At 38.6% G+C, this 26797-nt stretch overlaps 1 protein-coding gene across 15 annotated transcripts in view; it reads left to right on the top strand.

Annotated features, from left to right (window-relative positions):
• Nucleotides 1-26797, top strand: part of TRIM37 (tripartite motif containing 37) — a 133740-nt gene that overhangs the window by 41419 nt on the left and 65524 nt on the right. For all 15 annotated transcript variants that reach the window (XM_084984962.1, XM_021067287.2, XM_084984961.1 and 12 more), the window contains exons 12-15: nt 7125-7201; nt 21492-21671; nt 24916-25030; nt 26495-26713. In XM_084984962.1, the coding sequence (XP_084841088.1) occupies nt 7125-7201; nt 21492-21671; nt 24916-25030; nt 26495-26713 (591 nt within the window). The remainder of the gene's footprint in view (nt 1-7124; nt 7202-21491; nt 21672-24915; nt 25031-26494; nt 26714-26797) is intronic.

The following is a 26797-nucleotide window of genomic DNA, read 5'->3' as shown; positions in this document are numbered from 1 at the left end:
ATCTTTGGTTTGGGTATGAGGGTGATGGTGGCCTCATAGAATGAGTTTGGGAGTGTTCCTTCCTCTGTAATTTTTTTGGAATAATTTCATAAGGATAACTGTTAACTCTTCTCTAAATGTTTAATAGAATTTGCCTGTGAACCCATCTGGTCTTGGACTTCTGTTTGTTGGACATTTTTTTAAATCACCGTTTTAATTTTAGTATTTGTGATTGGTCTGTTCATCTTTTCTATTTCATCTTGGTTTAGCTTGGAAGATTGTACTTTTCTAAGAATTTGTCCATTTCTTCTAGGTTGTCTGTTTTATTGGCATATATAGTTCCTTGTAGTAGTCTCTTAGGATCCTTTGTATTTCTGTGATGTCCATTGTAACTTCTCCTGTTTCATTTCTAATTTTATTGATTTGAGTCCTCTCTCTTTTTTTCTTAATGAGTCTGGCTAAGGTTTTGTTTTTTTTTTTAATTTTATTTATTTTTGCTTTTTAGGGCCACACCTATGGCACATGGAGGTTCCTAGGCTAGGGGTAGAATTGGAGCTGCAGCTCTCAGCCTATACCACAGCCACAGCAATGCAGGATCCAAGCCACGTCTGTGACCTATACCACAGCTCACAGCAACACTGGATCCTTAACCCACTGAGCAAGGCCAGGGATCAAACCTGCGTCTTCATGGATGCTAGTCGGGTATGTCAACCTCTGAGCCACGACGGGGGCTCCTTGATATTTCTGTGATTTTCTTCATTTCTATTTCATTTATTTCTGCTCTGATCTTTATGATTTCCTGCCTTTTGCTAACTTTTGGTTTTTATCTGTTCTTCTTTCTCTAGTTGCTTTAGGTATGAAATTATGGTGTTTTTTTTTTTTTTTTGTTTGTGTGTTTTTTCTGTTTCTTGAGGTAGGCTTCTGTTGCTGTAAAGTTCCCTCTTGAAACTGAAACTGCTTTTTTGCTGCATCCCATAGGTTGTTGAGTCTTTGTTATTATTTACTTCTAGGTATTTTTATCTTTTTTTTTTTTTTTCTTTTTCTAGGGCCACACCCATGGCACATGGAGGTTGCCAGGCTAGGGGTCCAATCAGAGCTGTAGCTGCCGGCCTATGCCAGAGCCACAGCACTGCGGGATCCAAGCCATGTCTGCAACCTACACCACAGCTCGTGGCAATGCCAGATCCTCAACCCACTGAGCAAGGTTAGGGATCAAACTTGTGTCCTCATGGATGCTGTTCAAATTTGTTTCCACTGAGTCGTGATGGTAACTCCTGATGTCAATTTTCTTAAATTTACTGAGGCTTGCTTTCTGGCCCAGAATGTGATCTATCCTAGAGGATGTTCTGTGTGCACTTGAGAAGAATGTTTATTCTGCTGCTTTTGGATGGAATGTTCTCTAGATATCTATCAAGTCCATCTAGTCTAGTGCATCATTTAAGGCCTAGTGTTTCCTTGTTGATTTTTGTCTGGATGATCTGTTCATTGCTGTAAGTGGGGTGTTAAAGTCCCCTGTTATTATTGTGTTATTGTCAGTTTCTCCTTTTAATGTTGTTAGCAGTTGCCTTATATATTGAGGTGATCCTGTGTTGGGTGCATATATATTTACAATTGTTATATCTTCTTGGATTGATCCGTTGATCCTTCTATAATATCCTTCTTTGTCTCTTAAAATATTTTTTATTTTAAGGTCTGTTCTGTCTGATATGAGTATTGCTACTCTACCTTTCTTTTGATTTCCGTTTGCATGGAATATTTGCTTCCATCCTCTCACTTTGAATTTGTTTGTGTCCCTAGAACTGAAGTTGACAGCATATGTACGAATCTTGTTTTCTATCCTTTCAGCCAGTCTGTGTCTTTTGGTTGGGGCATTTACATGTGAGGTAATTATTGATATGTATGTTCTTAACTGCCATTTTATTAACTGTTTCGGGTTTGTTTTTGTTGGCTTTTTTTCTTCCTCTCTCTTCTTTTGTGATTTGATGACTATCTTTAGTGTTGTAGCTGGATTCCTTTTTCTTATTTGTGTGTGTATCGTAGATTTTTGGTTTGCAGTTACAATGAAGTTTTTTTTTTTTTTTTTTTTTTGTCTTTTGTCTTTTTTGTTGTTGTTGTTGTTATTGTTGCTATTTCTTGGGCTGCTCCCGCGGCATATGGAGGTTCCCAGGCTAGGGGTTGAATCAGAGCTGTAGCCACCGGCCTACGCCAGAGCCACAGCAACTCGGGATCCGAGCCGCGTCTGCAACCTACACCACAGCTCACGGCAACGCCGGATCGTTAACCCACTGAGCAAGGGCAGGGACCGAACCCGCAACCTCATGGTTCCTAGTCGGATTCGTTAACCACTGCGCCACGACGGGAACTCCACAATGAAGTTTTGATATAGGAGTCTATATATATACATATATATATACACACAGGATTGTTTTAAGTTATTGATCTCTTAACTGTAAGTACATCCACAATATCCTGCATTTGTACCCTCTTCTCACGATTTCTGATTTTGGTAGCATATTTGTGTGTGGATGATTTTCTGCCTTTACTATATGTATGCCTTTACTGGAGAGCCTTGTCATTTGTAGTATTTTTGTTTCTAATTGTGGCTGTTTCTTTTCTGCCTAGAGAAGTTACTTTGGTATTTGTTGTAAAGCTTCTTTAGTGGTGCTGAACTCTTTTAGCTTTTGCTTGTCAATAAAGCTTTTGATTTCTCCTTCAGATCTGAATGAGAGTCTTGCTGGGTAGAGTAATCTTGGTTGGAGGTTTTCTTCCTTTCATCACCTTGAGTATATCATGCCACTCCCTTCTGTCCTGCAGAATTTCTGCTAAAAAATTAATCGGTAACCTTATTGAGGTTCTCTTGTATGCTATTTGTTTCTTTTCCCTAGCTGCTTTCAGTATTTTCTTTGTCTTTAATTTTGGTCTATTTGATTAATGTGTGTCTCTGGGTGTTCCTCCTTGAGTTTATTTTAAATGGTACTCGTGCTTCCTGGATTTGAGTGAGTGTTTCCTTTTCCATGTTAGGGAAGTTTTTGGCTATTATCTCTTGAAATATTTTCTCTGGCCCTTTCTCTTTTCTCCTTCTGGCACTCCTGTAATACTGATGTTGGTGCACTTAACATTGTCCCAGAGTTCTCTTAGACTGTCTTTATTCCTTTTCAATCTTTTTTCTCTTTTCTGTCCCACATCAGTGATTTCCACCAGTCTGTCTTCCACTTTGCTTATTTGTTGTTTGGCCTCCTGTATTCTGCTATTGGTTCCTTCTAGCAAATTTTTTATTTCAATTATTGTATTTTGCATCTCTGCTTGCTTACTCTTTAAATCTTCTATTTCATTGCTCAGCGTTTCTTTTAATTTATCAACCTTTGCCTCCAGTGTATTTCCAAAATCTTTAACCACTTTTACTATCATTAGTCTAAAGTCTGTTTCATGGAGGTTGGTAATCTACAGATCATTTAGCTGTTTTCTAGGTTTTTTTTTTAAATTCCCTTATCTGAGTCGTAATTCTCTGCCTTTTCATTTTGTATAGATTATTGGTGTGGTCTCCTTTTTGAATTGGCTACAGCTTCAATTTAGCCAGTGGTCTGGGAAATTACATATGCCGTGGGTGCGGCCCTAGAAACAAACAAACACAAATATCTCTTCAAGATCCTACTTCTGATTCTTTTGGATATACACCCAGAAATGGTATTGCTGCACCATATGGTAATCCTATTTTTAACTTTTTGAGGAGCCGTCTTGTTAACTACAATGGTTGGCACCATTTTACATTCCCCTAACAGTGCACAGTGGTTCCAGTTTCTCCATATCTCTGTCAATACTTTCTGTTTTGTTTCTTTGATAGTAGCCATCCTGATGAGTGTGAGGTAATTCATTGAGGTTTCTATTTGCATTTCTTTAGTGGTTAGTGTTGTTGAGTGTCTTTTCATATGATTTCTGACCATTGTGTATCTTGTTTAGACAAATGTATATTCAAGTCCTCTGCACTTCTTTTTTTTTTTTTTTTTTTGGTCATACTTGCAGCATGTGGAGATTCCTGTGCCAGGGATCAAACCTTTGTCAAAGCAATGACAACACTGTATTTTCAACTCACTGAGCCAGCAGGGAACTCCATCTCCCCCCCCACTTTTAAGCTTTTTACAGCCTCACCCATGGCATATGGAAGTTCCCAGGCTAGGGGTCGAATCGGAGCTACAGCTGCCGGCCTACACCACAGCCACAGCAATGCCAGAGCCAAGCTGCATCTTCAATCTATACCACAGCTCATGGCATTGCTGGATCCTTAACCCAGTGAGTGAGGCCAGGGATCAAACTTGCATCCTCATGGATCCTAGATGGGTTTGTTAACCACTGAGCCATGCAGGGAACTCCATTTTTCCCATTTTTTTCATCAAGCTTTTTGTTGTTGAATTGTAGGAATTTATGTATTCTGGATATTGACCCATTATTATATATATGATTTACACATAATTTCTCCCGTTCTGTAAAATTTCTTTTTACTCTTTTGATTGTGTCCTTGTAATGCACAGAATTTTTAAATTTTGTTGTAGTCTAGTTTGTTTTTGCTTTTGGTTTCATTTCCAGGGAGTCCTTACTAATTCTGTGTCATGGAGTTATTTCACTGTTTTCTTTCTATGAGTTTTATGGTTTCAGACTTAGGTTTAGATGTTTTTGATATATTTTGAGGTTTGTTTGTTTATTTAGTTAGTTAGTTTTGGTCTTTTTAGGACTGCACCCACGGCATATGGAGGTTCCCAGGCTAGGGGTCAAATCGGAGCTACAGCTGCTGGCCTGCACCACAACCATAGCAACATCAGATTGAAGCTGCATCTGCAGTCTACACCACAGCTCACAGCAACACCAGATCCTTAACCCACCAAGTGAGGCCAGGGATCAAACCTGCAACCTTATAGTTCCTAGTGGAATTCGCTTCCACTGCATCACAATGGAAACTCCTTGAGTTAATTTTTGTATGATGTAGGGGTACAGCTTCATTTTTTTGCATGTGGATAGTGTGATATGGCAGTCAAAAATCTGGTACCTTGCTTCCTAAGATATTTCCTGTCTCTTGTCCCCTTCTCATCTGGATTTTTTCCTTCAGTTGTCTGTATTATTTCATTGCTGTTTATCTTTTATTTTCCTCCTAGCAGTTTCTTTGGACCTATTATAAAAGGACCTAGCTATTCACTTTTAAGCGTTTAGAGTAACTAGATTGCATTTATTTTTCAGACTTTTTTATATTAGGCCACCTCGTACTTAGTTGGTATTACATTGAGCAGCTCTTTCCAGTTTCAGCTGTCATATGTGACTCATGATGCTTTTCATTAACTAATTCTTACCCATTTTGCAGTTTTCCTTTTTTCTGGCCCATCAGCTATCCCATTGCTGCTTTCTCCTGTACTGTTGCTATCATGTGGGTGTTTGTGGTCATAACTGTCATATCTTTACCTGTTTGTATTTTAGGGGTTGTGGTGATAACCTCTCATGTAGTATGGTTGTAAATGTTGTTTGTGAGCTTTTGGTTTTGCTGTTTTGTCTTTTTATTGTGTTTCATGTTTGGATTTAGAGAGTTGTAGAAACTATGCTGCCATTGGGGGTAGTCTTTCCAGAATCCTCTGCCTTTTGAAAATTCTTAAAGCTAGTATTTTGTTAAAGGTACAGCTGGCATGTAAATAATAGTAAAAAATTTTGTTCCTTAAAATTATGATAAAAATTAGGAAATTTCCAATAAAGTTCAAGAGTAAAAAAAGTTTATACCTTTTCATTAATTGATTTTATTCCAGGGAAATCATTTTAGGAACATAATTCAGAAAAAGGAAAAAAAAACCCCAGCTCTTTGAACAAGGATGTTGGTTGATTTTTTTTTTTTTTTTTTTTTTGGTCTTTTTGCTGTTTCTTGGGCCGCTCTCGTGGCATATGGAGGTTCCCAGGCTAGGGGTCCAATCGGAGCTGTAGCCACCGGCCTACGCCAGAGCCACAGCAACGAGGAATCCGAGCCGTGTCTACAACCTACACCACAGCTCACGGCAACGCCAGATCGTTAACCCACTGAGCAAGGGCAGGGACCGAATCCGCAACCTCATGGTTCCTAGTCGGATTCGTTAACCACTGCGCCACGACGGGAACTCCCGTGTTGGTTGATTTTTAAAAATCAGTATACTTTATAATTTTTGTTCAGTAACACTCACTAATTTTAGCAAGTTTTGTACTGCATTATATATAGTTGTATAATCATCACAGTCATGACTTTCATCACCTCCAGAAGTTACTTAATTTACCCTTTTCAGGTAATCCTTTTTTCTCCCTTTCTCTGCAACGACTCATCTGTTTTTGTCACTGTATTTGTGCTTTTCAGAATTTCACATGCTGGGATCATACAACATGTCATCTTTTGTGTCTAGCTTTTTTGCTTAACTGATGATTTGTTTATTCATAGTATTCATTGAGTGATTACCATGTAAGCCTTGAAAACTGCATCAGGACCTTTTGGAATAAAGTTGCTTAGAAATGAAGGGATTGAAAAGTACATGTATCCACATGTAGACGGATCCCTCCCCTCAGCTGTCTCAGTCTACTTAGGGCAACGGATATTTATACATGTAGTTACAAGAGTTCTGTATGTGTTAAAATTCTTAACTTTTTTCATAGTTGTTGATATTTTCCTTAGTTTGCTTTCATATTTTCCTTGTAATTTTTTAACATTAGTGTAAATTGTTACAGATTCAAATATCTTGATCTTTTTATTATTTCTCATTGCTTTTAAGCTTAAAACTATATCCCAATCCAAATATCAGATAGTAATCTATTTTTTTGGTTTCATTGTGGCTTAAATTTTTATATTTAAATTGACCTGGAGTTTGTATGACTTTTTGCTTTTTAGGGCTGCACCTAAAAAGCTGCATATGGAGGTTCCCAGGCTAGGGGTGGAATCAGAGCTGTGGCTGCTGGCCTACACCACCGTCACAGCAACATGGGATCCAAGCCAAGTCTGCAACCTACACCACAGATCACGGCAACACCCGATCATTAATCCGCTGAGCGAGGCTAGGAATCGAACCTGCCACCTCATGGTTCCTAGTTGGATTCGTTTCCACTGCGCCACAATGGGAACTCCTGTATAACATTTTTTTCTTTTTTTTTTTTTTAAGGATGGAAATGGAGTTGTTCGTGGTTACTACTTATCTGTGTTTCTGGAACTCTCAGCTGGCTTGCCAGAAACTTCCAAGTAAGAAATGCAGTTAACTAACAAATGTTAATGTGTGTTTATATACATTTTAGCTTTTTCATTAACTCCTTTTGTTAATTACTATGTCTTTTTAAGATATATGCTAGTATGGAGTACATGGCATAGACTGCTGTTCTAAAATTATATGGTCTCGGGACTTTTTTATACTCTTAAATTTTATTGGGAACCCCAAAGAATGTTGAATATTTCGTTATGTGGTTGTTATCTATTGATATTTCCTTTTCTTTTTCTATTTTTTTTTTTTTTTTTTTTTTTAAATCTTTCTAGGGCTGCACCCGTGGCATATGGAGGTTCCCAGGCTAGGGGTCAAATTGGAGCTGTAGCCACCAGCCTATGCCACAGCCACAGCAATGCCAGATCCAAGCTGTGTCTGCAACCTACACCACAGCTCACGGCAATGCTGGATCCTTAACACACTGAGCGAGGGCAGGGATCAAACCAGCAACCTCATGGTTCCTAGTTGAATTCCACAACGACGGGAACTCCATCTATTGATATTTTCTGAATTTAAAATTTTTATTAATTCACATTAAAGGATTAGTAAACCAGGAGTTCCAGTCATGGCTCAGTGGAAATGAATCTGACTAGGGACCACGAGGAGGCAGGTTCAATCCCCGGCCTCACTCAGTGGATTAAGGATCTGGCATTGCTGTGGCTGTGGTATAGGCCAGCAGCTACTGTAGCTCTGATTGGACCCCTCGCCTAGGAACCTCCATATGCCGCGGGTGTGGTCATAAAAAGCAAATAAAATAAAACTGTTTTGGTTGAAGTATATGTATAAAATCTGGCATCAGAGATTTTAGATTTCATATGTATGTGGTTGGGAAAAGTTTTTTTTGTTTGTTTGGTTTTTGTTTTTTTCCCTTTCATGTGGCATGCAGATGTTCCCAGGCTAGGGATTGAACGAACCTGTGCTGCAGTAGTAACCACGTTGGATCCTTAACCCACTAGGCCACCAGGGAACTCTGGGAAAAGATTTTTTAATGAGATACAATTCACATACTATAAAATATACCTTATAAGTAAATGTATAAATCAGTATATTTTAATGTATTCACTGAGTTCTCAACTATCACCAGTGTCTAATTTCAGAACATTTTCGTCACCCCATGTAGAAACCAAATACTCATTAGTAGTCACTGCCTCTTTCCCTCCCTACTTAGTCCCCAGCAGTCTCCCTGCTAGCAATCACTAATTTATCACTAATTTATTTTCTACTTTGAGAAACACCTCAAAAATCAGTTTTAGATAATTGCACATCATCTTTAATACGACACGAAAATTGAGAAAGTGATTGTTAAATATAATTTGCAATAAGATATCTGGAACCATATCAGTGAATTTTTTTTTTTTTTTTTGTCTTTTTTTTGCTATTTCTTTGGGCCGCTTCCGTGGCATATGGAGGTTCCCAGGCTAGGGGTCTAATCAGAGCTGTAGTCACCGGCCTACGCCAGAGCCACGCAACGCAGGATCCACGCCGCGTCTGCAGCCTACACCACAGCTTACGGCAACGCCAGATTGTTAACCCACTGAGCAAGGGCAGGGACCGAACCTGCAACCTCACGGTTCCTAGTCGGATTCGTTAACTACTGCGCCACGACGGGAACTCACCATATCAGTGAATTTTATTTTACTTTGTTACATTAAAATCTGTTGGTTTGGTATGAGAAGTCTACTTCCAATTATGATGGAATAATGGGAAGACACTTTCTTCTGCAACAAAGAAAAAACAGTATTTCCTAGCCATTGGATATGAGGCAACAAATGAAAGCAGTTCCTGAGATACAAGACCCAGACAAATAAGCTCTACAATTGCCTCAGCTTACAATATTGAGAGAGTTTTCAGGCTATAACACAGGGAAACAGAACTGTAATAGAATCTGGCTGATCCCACCCTGCCTTGAGTTGAAGACATAATGCTGAGTGTTGAGAAAGCACAGCATACCTGGAGTGCAGTGGACAAAACCCTGGAGAAACACTGCACAAAGAACTCCAGAGATTTGTGGAGAGTTACCTTCAAGTATTTAATTTAATTTAATTCAATTTCAAGATGTGATGCATGTGAAGAAACATACCTAAGGTTGGGAAAGAGCCATTTGAAAGGATTAAAGGGAGTGATGCCTGCTGCTCATATAGGGCCAGTAACTGTGTCTGTTGCCAGCACTGTAATGGGAGAAATTTATAATCCATGGGGCACTGGGTTAAGTACTCAAGACATTTTTGCTTCAGTAATGGGAAACAGTTAGTCCTAGACTGGACATTGCCCCAGACCCATCTAACTAACGAAAGCATGACCTCAAAGGATCAAATTTTTCCCCAGTAACCTAAGTGCATCCCAGAGCAGAGCTCAAGAAAATTTACAAGATTATAAAAATAGGAGTTCCCATCATGGCTCAGTGGTTGACGAATCCGACTAGGAACCGTGAGGTTGCAGGTTCCATCCCTGGCCTTGCTTAGTGGGTTAAGGATCTGCCGTTGCCGTGAGCTGTGGTGTAGGTTGCAGACACGGCTCAGATCCTGAATTGCTGTGGCTCTGGCGTAGGCCAGTGGCTGCAGCTCTGATTGGACCCCTAGCCTGAGAACCTCCATGTGCTGTGGGAGCGGCCCTAGAAAAGGCAAAAAGACACACACACCAAAAAAAAAAAAAAAAGTTTACAAAAATATCCAGCATCCCACAAAGTTAACTTTACATTATCCGTTGTTCAGTCAAAAATTAATTGGCATTTAAAGAGGCAGGAAGATATAAAAAATGATGAGGGAGTTCCTGTCGGGGCGCAGCGGAATCAAATCCAACTAGGAACTGTGAGGTTGCGGATTTGATCCCTGGCCTCAGTGGGTTAAGGATCCGGTGTTGTCATGAGCTGTGGTGTAGGTCCCAGACGTGGCTCAGATCTGGCGTTGCTGTTGCTGTTGCTGTGGCGAAGGCCAGGGGCTCCAGCTCCAATTAGATCTCTAGCCTGGGAACCTTCATATGCTGCGGGTGCAGCCCTATAAAGACAAAAGACAAAGACAATAATAATAATGAGAAATTCCCATCATGGCTCAGTGGAAGTGAATCTGACAAGTATCCATGAGGACGCAGGATCGGATCCCTGGCCATCGCTCGGAGAAAAAGAAAAAAGACAAAAAGAAAAAAAATAAGAGTAATTAATTTGAATTCGAGCAAGAACTTTTTAAAAATTTTTATTTTATTGTTTTAAAATTTTAAAAACAAAAAATATGAGTTAGATCTGATAATTTCTGAATTAGAAATTAAATTTTAAAAATGCCCTAAAAATAGTCAACCTATTGCATATTAGCAAATAACATTTCTATGAATAATTACTTTCTCTAAAGCAAAGTAATGTTTGATGAGAAAACTTAAGTATTACATTTTTGGAAACCTTTGTGTGGTTTTAACAAAAGGCAACTGGATTTTCTGTTTTATCTTTTGCTTTTTGCTTTTTAGGGCTGCTCCTGTGGCATATGGAGTTTCCCAGGCTAGGGGTCAAATAGGAGCTACAGCTGCCGGCCTGCACCGTAGCAACATGGGACCCAAGCCGCGTCTACGACCTATACCACAGCTCATGGCAACGCTTGATCCTTAACCCACTGAACAAGGCCAGGGATCAAACATGCATCCTCATGGATACTAGTCGGGCTTGTTGAGCCACAATGGGAGCTTCCTGTGTGAATCTTTTAAGTGTGATTTTATAATAACATGCATTGGTCATCAGGAAAAGAATGGTTTACTAAATATGCAGTTGATACATTTCATTATGCAATATCAAATAATCACATTCATTGATATCATTTTCATAATAAAAAGGTTGCAGTATTTTTTTTCTTAAAGTATAGTTCACTTACAGTGTTTCATCAATTTCTGTTGTACAGCAAAGTGACCCAGTCACACCAGTTCCATGTGTTGTTCAGGAGGGCCGTGTTGCCCATCCATTCCAAATATAACAGTTTGCTTCCAAACTGCCCATCCATCCCACTCCCTTCCCTCTCCCCACTGGGAACCACTAGTCTGCTCTCCTTGGCCATGATCTGTTTCTGTTCTGTAGGTAGGATCATGTGTGTCATATTTTAGATTTCACAAATAAGTGATGCATGGTCTTTTTCTTTCTGGCTTACTTCACTTAGTATGAGAATCTCTCATTCAGTCCAATTGCTACAGATGGCATTAGTTTATCTTTTTATGGCTGAGTAGTATTCCGTTGTATGTATGTTACCACATCTTCCTAATCCATTCATCAGTCAGTGGACATTTAGGTTGTTTACATCTTTGGCCATTGTGAATAGCTCTGTGATGAACACAGGGGTGCATGTATCTTTTTCAATGAAAGTTTTGTCCAAATATATATGTCCAGGAGTAGGATTCCTCAATTATATGGTAGTTCTATATTTAGTTTTCTGAGGCACCTCCATACTGTTTTCCATAGAGGTTGAAAAGCTTGAAGTATTGAAAAGCTTTGAAACTCTTGTGGGCATATAAGTTTTCCAAAGTTAAGGTTTTTTTGCTTGAAAGTGTGTTTTATTATTGGCAACAAATACAGTCCTTTTCCTTAGTTGTTTTGGCCCAGAAAATGTCTACAACTAAATAACCATTGTTTGTCAGTTCTTTTTTTTTTTTTTTTTTTTTGGTCTTTTTAGGGCTGCACCTATGTGGAAGTTCTCAGGCTAGGGGTCAAATCAGAGCTACAGCTGCCAGTCTTTGCCACAGCCACAGCAACGCAGGATCCAAGCTGCGTCTGAGACCTACACCACAGCTCACAGCAGTGCTGGATCTTTAACCCACTGAGTGAGGCCAGGAATCAAACCCGCTCCTCATGGTTAGTCGTCAGGTTTGTTACCGCTGAGCCACGAGGGGAATTCCTGTCGGTTGTTCTTTCAATTTGATGTTTCACAAAAAAGTGACTAATGAGCTTGGAACTCAGTTGAAAAAAGTGATTTTTCCAAGACAGCTATTTCAGTTACACATCACTATGCAATACATGTGCTGTTTGTGTATTTATCTCTCTCTCTTTTTTTTTCTCAGGGCTGCAGGTGCAGCATATGGAAGTTCCTAGGCTAGGAGTTGAATCGGAGCTACAGCTGCTGGCTTGCACCACAGCCACAGCAAGCCATGTCTGAACCATGTCTATGACCTACACCATAGTCCATGGCAGCGCCAGATCTTTAACTCACTGAGCAATGCCAGGGATCAGACCTGCATCCTCATAGATAGTAGTCAGGTTTGTTTTGGCTGAGCCGTGACTGGAACTCCTATGTTTCTCACTTGTGACGCCAAGAGTTGAAGTTTAATAACAGCACTTTTATTACTTCTTTTGATATTCTTGAGAGACATTGAAAAAAAATTTTTTCCCCATCTGAAAGTATGTGGCAGTGAATAATATAATAACTGGTACTCTTTAACTACCGTTGCTTTTGCATGATTAGTGCAAATGTCAAACACAGCGAAAAGGGCAAATAACAGCTTAGCATTATTATGAAGATGGTTTCAACATTTTGGATTACTGAAAGAATCATAGGGACTGACCCCAGTGGCATACAGCCTGCAATTTAACAGCCTTTGACATAGTCTTAAAAAAAAAAAAAAAAAAAAAGACTTTGACATAGCCCAACCTCAATGCAGAATGTTCTTGCCACCACTGTTAAGTCAAACTATGAATAATGTTAGTTGTACAGAAAGGATTCTAGCCTTTGAATTGTAAATATGTTTTAATCATAGTTCTGTTCCAAATCTCCTGTGTGATCTGAAACAGTGGTCTCACTTGTATTGTTACTGTCTGCTGAACATGTACTCTGTGCTATGCACTGTGCCTTATATAACTCATTTTGCTTTATTACCACCTTGTGAGCTGTAAGTTCTATTATCGCTCCCATTCCACAGTTGGGAATACAATAGCTTAGTTAAGTTATTCACTCAAACTTAATCATTGTTAAACTGCAGTCTGTTTAACATAGATTTTCCTTTCTCTGGATTCTTTGTTCTTAACCATCGAGCTCTGTTTGATTTCCTGAAATCAGCCCTTGTAATTGGAAGGTGGTTATCTTGGGCAGAATTGTGAGAAGTTTAGTGATTAAAGATTTTGTTTCAAACCCTGTTGCTACCATTAATCTTTGTTCTTTTCTTGTCTCTTTCCTTCCTTCCTTCCTTCCTTCCTTCCTTCCTTCCTTCCTTCCTTTCTTCCTTTCTTTCTTTCTTCCTTCCTTTCTCCCCTCCTTTCTTTCTTCCTTTCTTCCTTCCTTTCTTCCTTCCTTCCTTCCTTCCTTCCTTCCTTTCTTCCTTTCTTTCTTCCTTTCTTCCTTTCTTTCTTCCTTCCTTTCTTCCTTTTCTTTCTTCCTTCCTTCCATCCTTCCTTTCTTTCGTTTTTTGTTTTTAAGGCTGTGTCTGTGGCGCATGGAAGTTCCCAGGCTAGGGGTCAAATTGGAGCTACAGCTGCCAGGCACAGCCACAGCAACATGGCATCTGAGCCCCGTCTGCAACCTACACCACAGCTCACTGGATCCTTAACCCTGAGCGAGGCCACAGATCAAACCCTCATCCTCATGGATGACTAGTATCCATGAGGATACATTTCAGCTCCACCATGACAGGAACTCCCTTTTCTTATCTCTTACTTGATTTATTTCCTGACCTACAAACATACCTCAGAGATATTGCAGGTTTGGTTCCAGATCATTGCAGTAAAGTGAGTCACATGATTTTTTTTTTTTTTTTTTTTTTTTTTTTTTTGCTTGCTTGATGCATATAAAAAGTTAGGTTTAGGGAGTTCCTGTCCTGGCGCAGTGGTTAACGAATCCGACTAGGAACCATGAGGTTGCGGGTTTGGTCCCTGCCCTTGCTCAGTGGGTTAACGATCCGGCGTTGCTGTGAGCCGTGGTGTAGGTTGCAGACGCAGCTTGGATCCCGAGTTGCTGTGGCTCTGGCGTAGGCTGGTGGCTACAGCTCCGGATTCGACCCCTAGCCTGGGAACCTCCATATGCCGTGGGAGCGGCCCAAGAAATAGCAAAAAGCCAAAAAGCCAAAAAAAAAAAAGGCTTATGCTATAATCTCTTAAGTGTGCAATAGCACTGTATCTAAAAAACAATGTATATGTCTTAATTAAAAAATACTTTATTGCTATAAAATGCTAACCATAACTGAGCCATCAGCCAGTTGTAATCTTTTTGCTGGTAGAGGGTCTTTCTTGATGTTGATGGCTCCTAACTGATAAGGGTAGCGGTTGCTGAATGCTAGGGTGGGTGTAGCAATTTCTTAAGACAGCAGCGAAGTTTGCGCATTGACTTGTTCTTTCATGCATGATTTCTCTGTAGTGTGCAGTGCCATTTGATTGCATTTTACCCACAGTAGAACATTTCAAATTTGAAGTCAATCCTCTCAAACTCTGACTCTGCTTTATCAACTAAGTTTATCTAATATTTTAAATCTTTTGTTACCATTTCAATAGTCTTCACAGCATCTGTGAAGTAGATTCCATCTCAAGAATGGAAAAGATTCCATCTCATCTTTTTTTTTTCTTTCTCTTTTTTGCTTATCTGTAAGAAGCAGCAACTCCCCTTCTATTAAAGTTTTATCATGAGATTGCAGTAATTCAGTCACATCTTCAGACTCTACTTCTGATTCTAGAGCCTGAATCAGAAGTACTTTTGCTCTTTCTACTATATCTGCAGTTACTTCCTCCACTCAAGTCTCAAACCCCTCAAAGTCATCCATGAAAGTTGGAGTCAAGTTCTTCCAAAGTTCCTTTAAATGTTGATATTTTGACCTCTTTGCATAAATCGTAAATGGTCTTAATGGCATCTAGAAAGGTGAATCCTAGAGTTCATGCTGTAGCTCAGTGGGTTAAGAACCTGATGCAGTGTCAGGATGTGGGTTTAATCCCTGGCCTCGCCCAATGGGTTAAGGATCCTGGTGTTGTCACAAGCTGCAGTGTAGGTCGTAGACGCGGCTCTGATCCAGGGCTGGTGTGGCTGTGGCGTAGGCAGATAGAGCTGCAGCTTTGATTTGACCCCTAGCCTAGGAACTGCCATATGCTACAGGTGCAGCTATTAAAAAAAAAGTGAATCCTTTTCAGAAGGTTTTCAGTTTGCCCAGATCCATTAGAGGAATCACTGTCTATGGTACCTATAGCCTTATAAAATGTATTTCTTAAATAGTAGGACCTGAAAGTCAGGCTTACTCCTTGATCTGTGGACTGTAGAACAGATGTGTGTTAGTAGGCCTAAAATAGCATTAATGTTGTACATTTCCATCAGAGCTCTTGGGTGACTAGGTGCATTGTTGATCGGCAGTAAAAGTATTTTGCAAAAAACCTTTTTTTCCTGAGTAGTAAGTCTTAATAGTGGGCTTAAAATATTCAGTTAAGGAGTGGTCCAACAGGGTCAGTGGCATCTCTGCAGTGCCAGAATGCATGCTTGATCCTTGGCCAGGCACAGTGGATTAAAGGTTCTGGTGTCGCCACAGCTCTGGTGTAGGTCACAACTGCGGTTCTGATCTGATCCACGGCTGAGGAAGCTCATATCTCTTGGGGCAACCAAAAAAGAAAAAAAAATTCGCTTAATTGTAAGTAAAAAGATATGCTGTCATCAGGCCTTGTTCTCTTTATAGAGCACAGGCAGAGTAAATGTAACATGATTCTTAAGGGCCCTAGAATTTTCAGAAGAGTAGATGAGCGTTACCTTCAACTTAAAGTCACCAGCTGCGTTAGCTCCTGACAAGTGTCAGCCTGTCCGTTGACACTTTAAAGCCAGGCATTTATTTCTCCTAGATAACTTGCTGCAGCTTCTTTATCAGCATTTGCTTCTTCCCCTTGCACTTATATACTGTGGAGATGGTTTCTTTCTTTCAGTCTCAGGAACCAGCTGCTGCTAGCTTCGAATTTTTCTTCTGCTGCTTCCTCACCTCTCTCAGAATTCATAGCATTGAGAATTAGGGCCTTTCTATGGGTTCGGCTTTGGCTTAAGGGAATGTTGTAGCTGTTTTGGTCTTCTTTCTGGACCACCGAACTTTGTCTGTATCAGTAATAGCACTACTTAGCTTTCTTAATCGTGTGTTCACGATTTAATTTCCTTTAAGGGAGTTTTCCATTGTGGCACAGCGGAAACGGATCTAACTAGGAACTGTGAGGTTGTGGGTTTGAGCTCTGACCTCACTCAGTGGGTTAAGGATCCCACGTTGCCATGAGCTGTGGTGTGGGTGCAGATATGGCTCAGATCCGGCGTTGCTGTGTCTGTGGTGTAGTCCGGCAGCTGTAGCTCTGATTTGACACCTAGTCTGAGAACCTCCATTTGCCACAGGTGCGGCCCTAAAAAGCAAAAAAAATTTACACTAATTTCCTTTAAAGATTTTTTTCTTTGCATTCACAACTTCATTTACTGTTTGGCACAAGATGCCTAGCTTCTCGCCTCTTGGCTTTTGACATGCCTTACTCACTAACCTTAATCATTTCTGGCTTTGATTTAAAGTAAGAGATGTGCAACTCTTCCTTTCACTTGAATACTTAGAGGCCATTTTAGGGTTATTAATTGGCTTAATTTCAATATTATGTCTCAGGGAATATAGAGGCCTAATGAGAGGGGTAGAGATGTAAGGGAGGAGAGTATGGTGGAGCTGATGGTGAAGCAGTCAGAACACACAGAACATTCATCAGTTAAATTTACATCGCTTGTGGATGTGGTTTGTGGCACCCCAAAACAATTCCTTTTTTTTGTCTTTTTAGGCCACACCTGCAGTATTTGGGAGGTTCCCGGGTCAGGTGTCCAATTGGAGCTGTAGCTACCAGCATATACCACAGCCACAGCAATGTGAGATTAGAGATAAGTCTTCGACCTGCACCACAGCTCACGGCAACGACGGATCCTTAACCCACTGAGCGAGGCCAGGAATCAAAACCACATCCTCATGGATGCTAGTTGGGTTTGTTAACTGCTGAGCCGTGACGGGAACTCCATGAGACTTAAATTTTAAATTAATAATTATTAAATTTATTCAGGCTTTATTTTAGTTAAAATAAAAGAAAGGACTTTAAGTTGGAATGTTCGAATTTAAGGTTTTATTTTTGTTCATGATTAGGATTGAGAGGCTATGTAAATGAAATTGAATTAAATACTGTATTTAATAGAATCATAGGTGTTTATCTGTCATGATCTTAACTAATGCAGACGAAAGAATGATCTTTTTTCAAACATATGCTTTTTCATACAAAAAACTTTTTCCAAAACTTTTATATATTGATTTAAAATTTTTACCGCTCTTGACCCTGGATGTATTTAACCATCTACATTGATGTTTTTCTTCCCAGATTTTCGATATTCTTGGTTGTTTCCTCTATGAATTTTGAGTTTTAAACACTTTTTTTTTTTACTTCTTTTTTTTTTTTTTTTTTTTTTTGTCTTTTTGTTGTTGTTGCTGCTATTTCTTGGGCCGCTCCCGCGGCATATGGAGGTTCCCAGGCTAGGGGTTGAATCCGGAGCTGTAGCCACCGGCCTACGCCAGAGCCACAGCAACACCAGATCCGAGCCTCGTCTGCAACCCACACCACAGCTCACGGCAACGCCGGATCGTTAACCCACTGAGCAAGGGCAGGGACCGAACCCGCAACCTCATGGTTCCTAGTCGGATTCGTTAACCACTTCGCCACGACGGGAACTCCACTTTTTTTTTTTTTTTTTTTTTTTAATTTTCTTTTTAGAGCTACACCTTCAGCATATATATGGAAGCTCCCAGGAGAGGAGTCAACTAAAGGAGTGAAGGGGGTGTTCCTGCTGTGCTGCAGTGGGTTAAGAATCCAACTGCAGCAGATCTGGTTGTTGCAGGAGGTGTGGGTTCAGTCCCTGGCCCGGGAACTTCTATATGCCTCGGGTGTGGCCAATTAAAAAATATAATAGGAGTTCCCGTCGTGGCGCAGTGGTTAACGAATCCGACTAGGAACCATGAGGTCGCGGGTTCGGTCCCTGCCCTTGCTCAGTGGGTTAACGATCTGGCGTTGCCGTGAGCTGTGGTGTAGGTTGCAGACGCGGCTCGGATCCTGCATTGCTGTGGCTCTGGCGTAGGCCGGTGGCTACAGCTCCGGATTCAACCCCTAGCCTGGGAACCTCCATATGCCACGGGAGCGGCCCAAGAAATAGCAAAAAGACAAAATAAAATAAAATAGAAGTAAAATTTGGGGTTTTTTTTTTAGATGAAACTCATATAGAATATAATTAACATTTTTTGGGGGGACATACCTGCAGCATGTGGAAGTTCCCAGGCCAGGGATCAACCTGACCCACTGTAGTGACAGCACTGGATCCTTAACTTGCTGCACCATAAGAGAACTCCATAATTAACTATTTTAAAATACGCAATTCAGTGGAACTTAGTGCATTTCCAGTGTTATGCAATCAGTACCTCTCTCTTGTTTCATCACCCCAAAACACCTTGTACCCATTAGGTAAACACTCCTCACTTCTTCATTTCCCCCAGTCCTAGACACCTACAATGCTGCTTTCTCTGTGTATTCTGCTTTCTCTGCCTATTCTGGATATTTCATTGAAAGTTCTTACAATTTGGGATCTTTTGTATTTGGCTTCTGTTTACTTAATATATTGTTTTCAGGGTTCACCCACTATTGAATCTTACATCAGAACTTCATTCCTTTATATGACTGAATAGTATTTCATTGTCTGTATATATTTCAACATGTTTATCCACTCATCTGTTGGTGGACATATGGGTAGTTTCCATCTTTTAGCTATTATGAATAATCCTGCTATAAATATACAAGTTTCTCTATGGGCAAATGTTTTCTTTCCTTTTTTTTTTTTAAATGGCTGCACCTGTGACGTACAGACCTTTCCGGGCATATGAGGCACAGCTGTGACCTATGCTACAGCTATAGCAACGCCAGATCCTTTAACCCACTGCTGTGGGCTAGGGATCAAACCTGCACCCAAGCCATGGCAGTTGGATTCTTAACCCACTGTGCCACAGCAGGAACTCTGTGGGCATATATTTTCATTTCCTTTAAATATATACCTAGATGTGGAATTGCTATGTTTAATGTTTTGAGGAACTGTCAACCTGTTTTCCACAGTGGCTACACCATTCTGTGTTCCTACCAGCAAGAAGTGTTTTTCCACAGCCTTACCGACACCTAATTATTTCTCATATTTAGATTATATTTTATAGCCATCTTAGGGTGAGTATGAAGTGGGTATCTCATTGTGGTTTTGACCTAAAGTTCTTTAATGGCCAGTGAAATTGAACATCTTTTCATGTGTTTTTTGGCCATTTGTATATCTTCTTAGAAGAAATGTCTATTCAAGTCATTTGCTCATATTTGAATTAAATTGCTGTCTTTTAGTTGTCAATTTAGAAGAATTCTTATTTTTTTCATTTTTGGCTGCCCTGTGGCATATGGAGTTCGCAGGCTAGGGATCACATCCAAGCTACAGTTGCGACGTAAGCCAGAGCTGCAGCAATGCCAGATCCTTAACCCACTGTACTGGGTTAAGGATGAAACCTGCATCTCAGCACTCCCGAGATGCTGCTGATCCCATTGCACCACCCTGGGAACTCCATTCTCTCTCTATTTTTTTGTAGTTAGCATTTTTATCAGATACATGATTTGAAAACTTTCTGCTATTGTGTGGGTTGTCTTTTTGCTTTCTCAATAATGTCCTCTAATGCACAAAATTTTTATTTTTATTTTTGTCTTTTTAGGGCTGTACCCGCAGCATATGGGAGTTCCCAGGCTAGGGATCTAATTTGGAGCTACAGCTGCCAACCTACACCACAGCCATAGCAGTGCTAGATCTGAGCCACGTCTTCGACCTATACCACAGCTCACGGCATTGTGGGATCCTTAACCCACTGAGCGAGGCCAGGAATTGAACCAATGTCCTCATGGATACCAGTCAGATTTGTTTCCACTGAGCCACAACAGGAGCTCCAAAAATTATTAACTTTTATGAATTCCAAGTTACATATTTTTTCTTTTCTTTCTCATGCTTTTGGGTTCAGATCTATGAGGTCATTGCCAAATTCAAATTCATGAATATTTATACCTAGTTTTAGCCCTTATGTTTGGGTCATTGATCCATTTTGAATTTTTGTATGTGAAATTTAAATTTATGTGAAATACATACATGAAATTTGCATGTAGCAGTCATTTTCTTAGCACTGTTTGTTGAAGAAAATTTTTTTCCCTATTGAATCATCTTAAGACCCTTGTCAAAAATCAATTGCACATAGATTCTGGGGTTTATTTCTGGATGTTTAGTGGCACCGTTTGTACTATAGAGCTGTCCTACAACTGCCATGATACCTAAGACAGAATATTACAACTTTCGCATTAGTTCTTTGTGCCATCAATTCTGATAATTCACTGTGAGAGATACTAATATAACAATCATCTGGGAGTTCTCTGGTGGTTCAGTGGGTTAAGGACCTGGCATTGTCACTGCTGTGGTGCAGGTTCTGTTCCCGGCCCAGGAACTTCTGTATGCTGCAGAAGCAGTCAAAAAGAAAAAGAGAAAAAAAAAAATCGTTTGATGTACTTAAATACAGTTGGTTCTTCAAACACAGGGGTTGGGAGCACCAACCCTGTGCACAGTTGTAAATGTGGTTATCTTTATTTTTGCAATTTTCCTTCTTCTTTCAATAACGGTCCTTTCTTAATAAAATGAGTTTGAAGATTTGAAAGTTTTATACTACATAAGATATGGAAATCTGAATATATTCGCTTTCCCATTGTATAGAAAATTTTATAGGCTTGAATTTCTGAATATGTAATTTATGATAACTTGAAAAAATATAGTAGGGCAGTCAAAATTTAGTATTTGTTTTATAAATGCATGGTGATATACCTCAAAAAATGTGGCAAGAGTATTTACATGTGAGGAAATACAACTAACGAATAAATGGAAAAATATATAGCGTTGCTAAAATGTATAGCTTAGAAAGTAGTATTTCATACAAAATTTTTTCACTTTTTAGGTGGTATTTTATACCTGGTATATTGGTAAACATTTTTTCCTTCTTTTTTTTAAAGTTTTATTGAACTATAGTAGATTTACAGTGTTGCAATAAGGAAAACATTTTTAAGAGGAAGAAAGGACCTAGTGCCAATCATGTTGTGGTAGACCTTTCATGATATTATTGTCACATTCCTTTCTGAAAGAAGTATAACTGTGCATATCTTTAAGTTTTTTTTTTAAGTTACTTAATGACCATAATGTTTTGATGTCTTTCATTCTCACTTTACTAACTCTAATATTAATAGTCTGTTTTCAATTTTAGGTATGAGTATCGTGTAGAGATGGTTCATCAGTCTTGCAATGATCCTACCAAAAATATTATTCGAGAATTTGCATCTGACTTTGAAGTTGGAGAATGCTGGGGTTATAATAGATTTTTCCGTTTGGACTTACTTGCAAATGAAGGTTACTTGAATCGACAAAATGATACAGTGATTTTAAGGTAAGAGGAAACATATTGGGGCTTCTATCACAGGGAATAATGTCATCGGAACTTTATAAAAGTCTTTTAACAAAGATGAATATTGAAATTCATACTATAACCTTGCCATGTTCACAACCATTTAATTTCAGAAGTCCTGGGTAGTCAGTGAATAAGTTAATCAGATGCGTATTTGACATCTAGTTAGTAATCCCATAAAAAGTAAACTACTACTTCCAGTAAATGTGGTAATGTCTTATTTATCTGTTGACTTCCTAACAACCTCACTCACCGTTTGGAAATTGAAGAATAGTGAGGGATCACGTTTTTTTTTTTTTTCTCACTATATATTTTATTTGGACGACTGCTTTTGCAAATATAATTTCACAAAAAGATTTTTAGTTTCTTTTAGATGGCAGCAAATTAAGAGAATAGAGAGGAAAGAAAACTAAGTGATGGCTGTTGGTGTGTTTTTTTGCAAGAAAGGATAACATAAACAGTGATTATAAAACTACAATAGCCATATTTAATGTTGTGACCTTTATAACTCAGTTTTGGGGCATAATTGCATGAAGTTTTAATTTGATGATCAAAATGAGAGCTTGGAGTTCCTGTCGTGGCTCAGCAGAAATAAATCCAACTAGTATCTTGCTCAGTGGGTTAAGGATCCAGTGTTGTAAGCTGTGGTGTCGGTCACAGACGTGGCTCACATCTCCTCCCATTGCTGTGGTTATGGTGTAGGCCAGCAACTACAGCTCTGATTCAACCCCTGGCCTAGGACCCTCCATATGCCATGGGTGTGGCCATAAAAAGACAAAAAAAAAAAAAAAAAAAAGCTTAAGCGTTTAAAAGACATAAATTCAAATATGTTTCGAACTGCATAGTTTCAGAGTTTTAGCAGTTTAGTAAGTTTCCATCAAATAATTTAAAAGCTTTTTTCCTTAAAAGATTTGTTACACTCCTAAATTTCACTTACTATGATCTCTTTGTTCTTGAGCATGCTGGATGAGTTACTGTTACATCATCCTTTACTATTATGTGTTTTTCATAAATTTTCTGTAAGAATAAAGTAAAAAATTGTTGCATTTTAAATGTAGAAAAACAATTCATGTTTTTGTCACCTCTTCTTTTTGGGGATTATTTTAGTATCATTTTATAACCATTTAGGTTTTCTTAGATTATTCACCAAAAGCAATAATTTGTGGCTGTTTCACTCTTTAACCAGAGAGGATTGCAGAATTATTCAAATACCAATTTTATTACCAGTCTACAAAACCATTTTTTATGGCCTTGGTCATCGAAGTCATAGTAATGTAGAATGTTTTTGGTGGCAGTTTGTGTGAGAGAGTTTCTTTTCTTTAATGCCGCTTAACCTCTATTTCTTTATTTTGACCATTCCTGTTTATAACAAAACTTTTACTTAGAGCCTTGACTATTAACAGAAACAAATTCTTGTGATATTTAATTATCATTAACTCAGTAACATTTTCTGAGTCTGCCTGGCACTGGGCCAATGTTAAGAAAGGAGAAGCCATGGTTTTTGTCTTCAGGAAACTCAAGATGAAATGGACAGATTAAAACCAGTTTATTATTGTACAAGGTAGTGCTGTAATAGTATAAATGAATCATCGTGGGATTCATGGAGAAGGGGCTTTTAATTATCTTATTATTCCTAGTATTTATTTAATGAGAGGTTGCTCAAAATTTAAACCTTAAGATTCTGATTGAAGTTTATATTTGTTTATTGGAAAGTTACTTAAGTCTTTTCTATAACTACATGTGAATAGATATTCTTCTTTCCTTAAAAGAGATAATTAAATAATTTTACCTGCTGATTGCCTTTGTTTTAATGGCACACATACTAAAAGTAATGTGCAGACTTGGCGAGTTTCAGTAGTGACTTAAACATACTTTTTAGAAAGGTTTCCTGATACCAATGTATGCTGTCTGGAAGTATCTGCTTAGAATGGTGGTTGAGTGAATCTTCTTAACCCTTTGATGCATGAGTATCCTTGACTAAAAATAGTTAACTTCTGCAGAGAGTTCTTAGATGGTCAGTAGATTCCTAGACTAGCTATAAAATTTCACGTAAGAGTGGCAAGACTAGAGGAGGGATTTGCAGGCCTCTTTTGCTAAGGCTGGACCTATGCAAGAAAGAAGGAAAGCACTAGCCATTTCCTTCCTGCATAGTATTTTATTTCCAGCTAATGATCAACATTATAGCTGAGCTAAATATCACAACAAGAATTTGTTTCTGTTAATATTCAAAGCTCTAAGTAAAAGTTTTGTTATAAACAGGAATGGTCAAGATTAGTGTGGCCTCCTGTGACTCTTTTTCTTTAGAAACATCTTTACACATTACTGTAATTTTTTTTCTCTGTAAGTGGAGTCATGTTTAGCTGTCTAACAAAGGTAGATTTTGTGTGTGTTTGCTTTAATAAATACTAGTTTTTGAATCTTGAGATCAAGATTTTATCTAGATCCATGTATATGCTTTAATATATATAAATAGTTACTTTAATATATATGTTTTAATATATATAAATACTTGCTTTTTTTCCTAACTCTAGTTGAAATATGCCATATTGTTGTGTATGGAGACTTTTGATTATAAACTGCTCATCTGGAGAGGTTGGGAGTATAGGTTATTTAGAACATGTAACTCTCAGAGAGGCAGTAGAGCAATACTGGGTAGTTGGCCCTTTAAGTGAATTTTTTTTTTAACTGAGGAGTATGAAATAGGGGATCATGAGATGGAAGAGGGATTGAAAAAGAACAGTCCCTAAAACAAACTTTGACTCTTTTGCTAAGGTTGGACCTATGCAAGAAAGAAGGAAAACACTAGCCATTTCCTTCCTGTATAGTATGATTCTTTTATTCCCAGCTAATGATCAACATTATAGTTGAGCTAGATATACTGAATATGTTTTTTTCCTTTTTAATGATTTTTACTTCTTTCCATTATAGCTGGTTTACAGTGTTATATGTTTTAGTAGATTAGTTTGGGAGTTTAACCATGATGTATAGTGCTATTTTTTTTTTAAAGTACACTTTGAGTTTAGACAGCTGACTTATAAATGACTTTTCAGAACCATGTGTCATTATAATTTGTGGACTGCACATATAAGTGGAAAATACCAGGAGCTCTGAGTTTGTTTTGAATTTTGGCCTTATAGCAAACTCATATAAATTTATATTTGTAGATTTATCATAATAGATTTAAGGCTTATCTTACTGTTTGAATTACTTTTCATGTGCTTTTAAGGTTTCAGGTTCGTTCACCAACTTTCTTTCAAAAATGCCGGGACCAGCATTGGTATATTACTCAGTTGGAAGCTGCACAGACTAGCTATATCCAACAAATAAATAACCTTAAAGAGGTAAGCAAAAAACATATATTTTAGGTTTACTGTTTTATATTGTCTACATTTGTAATTAGATTTTGGATATTATTGCTATTTTTGATTTTGTAGAATAATCCAGTTGTCTCATTCTTTTTTTTTTTCTTTTTTTTCTTTTTTGTTTTTGGGCACAGCCTCAGCATACAGAAGTTCCTGGGCCAGAGGGTGAATCTGAGCCGTATCTGTGACCTACGATGCCAGATCTTTAACCTACTGTGCCACAGCAGAAACACCTTAGTTGTCTTGTTCTTTATTCTTATAACCTTTTGAGTCTCCAATTCCAGACTGTCTGTTCAGTAGCCACGTATGGCCGTTTAGACTTAATCAGAATTAAAATTTTAGTTCCTTTCTGTTCCGGCCATGTTTCAGGTATTGGGAACTGCAGATATAGACCATTTCCATCATTGTATAAAATTGTATGTACTATGCTGCTTTACTTTGAGGTAAACTTTTTCTCTCAGTGACGTGGGTATTTCTCTTTGCCATGCTGTCTCAAATTGAGAGGATTCTAAGCTATAGAACAATTGAAAATTGCCCCATATTCAGTTCTCAGTATTGTTGAATTGAGTGCTGGGGATGATCACTTAATGACTTGTTTGTTTGTTTGTTTGTTTGTTTGGCTTGTTAGGGCCACCCTTGCATATGGAAGTTCCCAGGCTGGGGGTTGAATTGGAACTACAGCTGCCAGCCCATAGCACAGCACATCTGTGTCTGCAACCTACATCACAGCTCATGACAATACCAGATCCCCCCACTGGCAAGGCCAGAGATTGAACCTGCATCTTCATGGATACTAGTCGGATTTGTTTCCACTGCACCACAGCAAGAACTCCCTGACTTTTTATTTTACAATGGTAAACTAAATTGCATAAGGAATATTTCTTCCTACCAATGGATATTGGAATTGGATGAGGATTTTGAAGGGTTGAGGTGGTTAATACATGAGGAAGGAAAAATTTCATATTAAGTGTACTATTACCAGAAATTTTCATGTTAAGAATACTATTTAAAACTGCCTTATTTATTCCACAGTTTGCTAATTGTGTATATAGCTTGGGCTAGAAAAGAAAAGATGAGAATACATTGTGCAATTTTTCTTTGTCATAGATTTTTCCATAAGCAAAAGTCAGAAAGATATGAGATGGTTCAAGAAATGGTTTTGGAGTTCTCATTGTAGACCAGCAGGTTAAGGACCTGACATAGTCTCTGTGAGGATTCAGGTTCAATCCCTGGTCTTGCTCAGTGGGTTGGGGATCTGGTGTTGCTGCAAGGTGTGGTGTAGGTGCAGCTGAACTTTGATAAGCCACAGATGCAGCCATAATGAGAGAAAAACAATGGTTTTATGACCATTTGGATACATGTAGTTATTTTCATTTGAAATAATTTACTGTACTAGTGAAGCACTACTTAATACTCACATTTGTATAATTCTTGTTTTAATAGAGACTTACTATTGAGTTGTCTCGAACTCAGAAATCGAGAGATTTGTCACCACCAGATAATCATCTTAGTCCCCAAAATGATGAAACTCCTGAGACACGAGCTAAGAAGTCTGGATCATGTGCTGACATGCTTCTCCAGGATTGTTCTACTACAGCTTCTGTAAGAGAGGTCAAAGAGGATGAAGAAGATGAGGAGAAGATTCAAAATGAAGATTATCATGTAATAATTAGACCCGTTCTAGATTTGTTTTATGTTTGAAAAGAAAAATGATACAGTGATTTCTAACATAGACTATAGGGGGAA

Source organism: Sus scrofa, chromosome 12 (genome assembly GCF_054392235.1).
Source record: "Sus scrofa isolate SSC_HxYL_T2T_F1_AM1 chromosome 12, Sscrofa_HxYL_maternal_Yorkshire_Landrace_v2.0, whole genome shotgun sequence".
Classification (NCBI taxonomy): domain Eukaryota; kingdom Metazoa; phylum Chordata; class Mammalia; order Artiodactyla; family Suidae; genus Sus; species Sus scrofa.
This window is presented reverse-complemented; position numbering and strand designations above follow the sequence as displayed.